Here is a 6929-nt window from a genome sequence, read left to right on the forward strand (position 1 = left end):
TATGTCAATAATTCTCTCTTCCTCTCTCTCCCTCTCTCTACGGCGTTACGGCCCAAGACCACCCGTCGTCCCATCGGCGAAATGCGCGAAAAATACAAAATCTAGATCTCGTCGACAAAATATCATTCGCCGCCTATGTTTTTCTTTCTCCCTCCCCCTTCCTCTCTTTTTCTCTCTCTCTCTCTCTCCCTCTCATCCACACATTCCATTTTCTCTCGCTTTCGTACCACTGTCAGACTTTCTGACGACATGTGTATATATATTTACATATACATATATATGTAAATATATATATAAATATATTATATGTTTATATTTATAATATATTAGAGCTATTATTTTTTTTCATTACTATTTCGCTTATATAAAGAGATATCATTTTAAGATAATACTCTAATGGCGAGGGAAGCCGGGTGGAACGAACGCGCCGTCCGCTATATATTCACTACGTGATTTCGTGGCGAATCGAGGGGCCCGTGACCCTCTCTTCTTTTCCCTCTCTTTTTCACGTGTAGGATGTCTGTGCGAGATCATCTATCAGTGTGTCCAGTGTGTATGTGGCATGTATATGCGTATGTGTACGTGTGTATGTTGTGTACGTGTATTTCTGTGTCTGCGACTCATGTACTCGTGTAGATAATTCTCGGTAATCTTCGCTGTCGCACTAGCGACCGCAGCTCGCAGGTTCGTCGAGTTCGTAATTGTACACTCGGCAACGGAAAACCCCTTTCTGGATCGATGAACTTAACACTTTCTACGCGCGTTCTACGAGCGAACGCTGAGATCAAAACTACAATTGTACGCTTGTTTTTTTCTTTTCTAAAAAAAAAAAATAAGAAAAATACGTGAGGCTTTTGCGAGAATCGCAAGGTTGTCCAGTGCGCAATTATCGTTGCGAAATTATCGAGAAAATCTTTTCTTTTGTCTAGCCCTTTTGGCACAAAAATCAAGCATCGCAGGTTAGACAAATAAAAAACGTTAGATACGTATCTTCTCCTTGGTTCATCACCGATTAAAACGATTGACAGTCGAAGATACGAATGTAAGCATGCTTTGATCGAATATGACGTATGAAGCTTAGAAGCAGTCAAAATATCGAAAGTTATCTCTTTGGACATGATTTGAACGTGATTTATCATTCAGTCATATTATTAAAAAAATATATATATATACGAAAGGAAAATCGACAAAGCTCTAAGATCCATTCATGCTAAAACAAGCCGCCTCCGTTCCCAGCAAAACGTTCGACCCAAAGAAAGATCTCAGGAACGAGCAGAGAGTTTTAAAAAGTAGCAAAAACACCGGCGGTGTATTGAGTGTAGTCAAAAAGTTCGGCGATGAGGCTTATTGGTCCGCAACTTGATCGATTCACTTCGGACCCGTAGCCTCCGGTGGAAAGAAAAGAGAGTAGCGTCTCGGTAATCATCAGTCTCGCTACTAGTAATATCAGTCGCAAAGTATTGCAACGTCGATTTTTTGCGGGCAATAGAGAGGCTTTTTTTTTACTCGCATGTTAGTCCGGACGGTACGGGTGGGAGTTACTCGTTTGGTGCCCACGTACCGTCTCTCTCTCATACCTCCAGACTTATTAGAGTACTCGACGAGCCGCGAGCCCAATCTATGCAAGCGTCAAGGGATGAGGAAGGGGACGCGGGGTGGGGAGGGATGGAGTATAGGGTAAAGGGAAACGATGGCGATGGGTGAGTTTTGTGTTTCCACATCCCTATCTCTGTCTCTTTAAATATATATCTCGTAGAACTTAAAAGCTGGCTTCGTTGTATCCGGTCAGCGGGAACTCGACGGACTCGACGATCGGCCACGAACGGGTCGATAACGTCGAGGCGAATCCCCGTCGCGTTTAAAAGAGATTATTGGCAGCCGTGGAATTGAGACTTTGTGCGCGTTCGGTCCCCTGACGACGACGACGATGACGACGACGGCGTCACACCGGCCTGGTAGGATGATGATGCTGATGACGACGACGATGGCAACAACGACGACAGCGATGACAGCGAAGAAAAAAGGCCAACTTTGAGGACTGCCAGGAGGATTATCGCGCAAGCATCGTCGTTGTCGCGAGCGCCAAACGTTGTTCTCCAACTGTTGTCGTCATGCTTGCTGGAACAGTTATTAGCCGGCCGTGCTCGTGCAGAGCGGTAGAAGGTAAAATTGCTGGTGCAACCGCTGCGCTGGGTGTCGCGACACGGGAGACTGACGGGCGGCGACTCGGCGGAGCCCCTCTTTAGGAGAAGATACGGAGCACCTGCAGGACGCGTCTGGAGCATACCGGGCAGCTTGGATCCTTGGTCTCGCAGACCCGATTGCCGCAATCCATGCAGAAGAGATTGTGTCCGCAGGGTACCAACGCCGCGTTGACTTCCTTGTCGCCGCATACGACGCAATCCCGCCGTATGCCGCCCAGAAGCGAGTCCGTGGGCGACGCGGGGCTCGCCGTCGCCGGTGGCGACGGCCTCGAGGGTAGCGCGACGCTCGGGAACGACCAGATTGACGATGTCGAGGTCGGCTGTGACTCGAACGACGGCGACTCGCCGATTCCCTCGTCCCTCTCCAGCGCGCCGTTCCAAATGTTGGCGACGAGGTCGTTCATCCCCATGCCACCGGTGCTGCTGGACGAGCTGCTGCAGCTGCCACTGCTCGAGAAAGCTCCATTAGAGCTGCTGGAGCTGTTAGATCCCGGTTGATCGATACCTTGAATACCGAGAACCGAGCCAAGACCGCCGCGGCAGAGTGCGCCCAGCAGCTCGGCGGTTTCATCGACGCCGGGTGCAGTGCCGGTACGCAGGGTGATGTGGGCCTGTATCTCGCGCCTAGCCGCTTCGACGCTCTCCGGTAGTCCCGTCACCTCGAATACGGGCTCCTTGTCGCGGCTTGGCGTCACGATGTAGGTATGCGTCTGATGCTGAATTCGCTTGATCGTCGCCCCCTTAGGGCCCACAACCAGACCCACTACTCTGTAGGGCACTCGTACCTGAATCGTTATGTGACCGGGCACCGACGCGGGTGGCCCGGGCGGCGCGCCCAGGAGAGCGCCCAACGAGCTCTTGCGCGACGCGCGAATCTGCGAGAAGTGTTCCGCGGCGGAAAGAATCTCACGCTTCGCACGGGCCACGTCCTCCTTGCGACCGGTGACGACGAAGACGGGTTCTTCACCGCGCACTGGTGTCTTGATATAGGTGTTCGTCTTTGCACGGAGGGCTTTGATCTTGCAGCCTGCAATCAAACCAAGAAACACACTCGTTAATTCACTCGTTCCTCACCGTCGATTCTGCGCGCTCGAAGATTATTAAATATTTAACAGAGACTATTCGTCTACGCTCTTTTCTATTTTTAAACGTAATTGAATGAACGTTTAAGAAAATATCAATGTGTATTGTGGCGTAATGAGAGAAAACTGATTACAGTTATTATGCTACTGTGCATCCCCTCGGGTAGGGCTGGCGAGTCTTTTTTATTTCTCGTATTTCGTGCCGGGGCACGAAGCGACCTACACGCGCGTAATAAGCCTTCAAAAGTAGCAGCGCGTCCGTGATGCAATTGTTTGCGTATAGAGGGGTATAGCGCGAAAGGAAAGAGCGGAGACGAGGAGAAAAGGAGAGGACTCGACGCCGAGTAGGCACGCCGCGCGCGAGGCGAGAGAGCGGCGCGGCGCGGTGAGAGAGCAGGGTGCAGGAAACTGGAAGGAAGGAGGTCCCGACCCGGTCTGGTCCTCGGTCTCGCAGACTCTTTGGCCTTGAGCCAGCGCAATGCTAGCAATGCAGGTGAACCACTCCTCCCCTCCTTCCTTCCATCGCGCGCTCCTGGCTCCTCACCGTCGTTTCCTTCTCGCGCTCATCCTGGGAACCTTCCGTTTCTCTTTCTCCGTCTCCGTCCTTCTCGGTCTCGCTCTATCCTCCCCTCTCCCTCCCCCTCCCCCTCTCGGGCCTCCCTTTCATTCAGTTCACTCTCTCCTTCGTCGCGATGGAAGGAGAGAAGGCGACGTACGTATGTTGCATCGCATACCACGCAGCTTTTTCATCTCTCTCTCTTTCTCTCTTTCTCTTTCGATCAGCGCCATTATACGATCGTCTCTTTCTCTATTTCCCCCACCCCTCATCATTCTCTCGTAAATCAAATTTTGCGTTTTCCAACGCGCGCCATGCGTCGTAAGAAAGCGAAACGCGACAACGCCAGAATTCAGGGCAAAAGAGCGTGAGGACGAGAGCAAGGCCGCGAATATAAATTCTCCGTGGAATTACTTTGTCCACGTGCGCGCGGATAGAATGCGCTTGGAAACTCGCCTCCCGGCTAGGCGAAGGGCGTCCCAGGCGCCTAGCGATATCTTTGCGTAAGCGCGACATGCATGCACGACGGCAATGTCACGGACGGTGTTTCCGTTTCTTCAGGGCCGCCGTGCGGCGCGGACGCGTAATGTCGATACGGAACGAAAACGCGACGTACGTGGCGGCGGACGATTGGCGACACGCGCACGGCAAAGGAATTGACTGACTTGTCAGAGAGCACGAGAATGCCCGCGAGGTTGTCTCGAGGGCGTGAATGCTATTAGAGCCGCAATTCCGTTTGCGTCGCAGCATATTACGCGAGATGCTGCAAGAACTCGTATACCATTTGTGCGTATATTAAAAATGACTATTAAACATATTTTTTTATATTAGAAAAATAAATATCAATTTTTTTATTTTCCTCTTCAATGTTAACTTTAATTTTCAAGATGATTTGGAAACATTTCAGGTTTCGGAATGATTCCCTATGTATTTCTATAGATACAAAGGACAAGTAGAAAATCTTCGAAAAGGACTTTGCTCGCGTGCAACTCGAACCGCGTGTTCGCAAGCCGAGTTTCCGCTTCTCGAAGGTTCTCTCTCCCTTATTCCGGAAATTCGCCTAGAGCGATCCGGAGCGGTTTCAGTTCGGCTAAATAACTCCGCGTCGACGTAGAGGCAGGTGGACGAGGTGGATCGGAGAATACCTGGGCGCGAGCGCGAGCGAGCGCGCTCGCGCGCGCGTGCGTGCGTGCGTGCAAGACGAACTTGTGCACAGGTATACGGCGCGCGGCAGGAGAGCGAAGACCCGCCAAGGCGAGGAAGGTTGCCGTGTGCTCGTAGAACCTCGAGGAAGGTGGCGATGGTGGTTGGTGATGGTACCAATGGTGGTGGCACAAACGAAGAAAGAGGAGGAGGTGGGGCGTGGGTCGTAGACAGTTGAAGGGCCGCGGCCAAGGTGAGGCGAGACGAAGAGATAGGGAAAGAGAGAGGAGAGGAAAGAAAGAGAGAGAAAGAGAAAGAGGGAAAGAGAGGAGAAAGAAAGAAGGCCCCGTCCGTCAGAGAGAACGCTGCTTGCTCGGGGACCCTTTGCTTTGTTCGCCTCGTCTAAGGGACCGAGAGAGGACGGAGAAGAGAGGATCGAAAGGAACGAGTCCGGGGCCTTTCGGTCGGTCTTTCTTGATCCGCCGCGCCGTGTGTTCCGTACGTACCGCGTGGAAACGTAGACCAGCGAATCCGGATTCGAATACGGACTCTCGATATCAAGCTCGGCTCGAGTGCGCACGGAGTACGCAACGATTAGACACTTCAGTTCGTTCAAATGCAATCGCGACAAAGATCCGACGAGGACTCGGGGAGATTCCGTCATGTCGTTAGAGAATAATTGCCAACGAAGTGACCGCAAAATATATTCTTTCTGTCTGTCAAAGAGGGCTCGTTTATTCATGACTGATGCGCATATGAAACACACGGTTGGTACCCGGCTGTGAGTACAATCATAAACGAATGCTATTCGATGGAGTCGTGTCTCTCCATTCCCACGATACATCACGCGTTCGAATGACGTTGCTAAAATCCGCAGCAGCAACGGCAACAGCAACGGCAGCGGCGCGGCGGCGGCGGCAGCAGCAGCAACAGCAGCAGCAGCAGCGGCTCCCCAAAGGGAGCTACAGGATCAATAGTTACAGGCTTCCACGCGCCTCATGGCTGCATTATAGACGCTCCGTGTAACTCGAGTGCACAGGGCGTCGAATATATAGGCTGCGTCGACGTTTCTAAATTTGTCCTTGCTAAACCCTATATCGTATCCTGTTCTTTTCCTTTTGATAATCCTCTTATATACATTATTTCAGAACTGCTCATGTATCGAGACAGTTTATTGAAAATTATTTTAACAACATAGACGCTTGAGAAAATTTTTCGAAAATCTAATTCTTATTGCTACTGTACTTCTTGGAAAGGTCAAAGTAACATGTTTCGACGAAGAAAAGACAGAGACATTCGTGGGCCATCTGCTCGTCTTTGCTTTAATTACGCCCACCGAATATCCCAACGGAGAGACACTTCTCCTTAGAGATCTACTTGAGACTTCAACCAGGAATTCTCGAAAAATTATAATGGAAAAATGAAATCTTTACGCAAACTTTGAGCACTGAGATATTCAATATTTTAAAATTATATCAAAATTATATATGAGAAAAAGATATCGTATATATTTTCAGTTTTATTTTAAAAATTCTACTTGTATTTTTTCCCCTTTTATTAGAAAACGATATTTTAAAACTGGATGACTGTGAAGAATCGACCTCTATATTTGATCTCTCTTGAGAAAAATTCGTACCAACAGGAAATTCTTTAGAAACACCCGCTTTTCACCCGTGCCGGCCGTCGAACTGCATCGAGAAGCTACAAAGTTAACATCTCGAATGCGTGGCTTCCTCTCTCTCGGTCGTTCGGCGACAGCGGAGTTTGTTTAGGGCCCGATGGACTCTTAAGTAGCGGTACCCTTTGGCATCGTGGATGCGCCCGTAGGTCCCCGGCACACGGAGCTGGCGGGTTTCTCAGGCAGGTCAGTGAAACTGCGCCGTCAAGTTGAAGGCCAACACCCCCACAATGCAACGGCCGAGCACCACCGCCGCTCCTCTCCCC

The 6929-nt window shown here is 50.3% G+C and overlaps 1 protein-coding gene across 1 annotated transcript in view; it reads right to left on the bottom strand.

The window, feature by feature from the left end:
- Nucleotides 1–338: 338 nt before the first annotated feature.
- The window catches only part of LOC105450431 (RNA-binding protein MEX3B), a 35224-nt gene continuing 28633 nt past the window's right edge, over nt 339–6929 (bottom strand). Inside the window, exon 2 of the mRNA XM_011690266.1 lies at nt 339–3231. Within this exon, the coding sequence (XP_011688568.1) occupies nt 2243–3231 (989 nt within the window). The 3' untranslated portion in view covers nt 339–2242. The remainder of the gene's footprint in view (nt 3232–6929) is intronic.

The sequence above is a fragment of the Wasmannia auropunctata genome, unplaced genomic scaffold (assembly GCF_000956235.1).
Source record: "Wasmannia auropunctata unplaced genomic scaffold, wasmannia.A_1.0 LD336061.1, whole genome shotgun sequence".
NCBI classification, from domain to species: domain Eukaryota; kingdom Metazoa; phylum Arthropoda; class Insecta; order Hymenoptera; family Formicidae; genus Wasmannia; species Wasmannia auropunctata.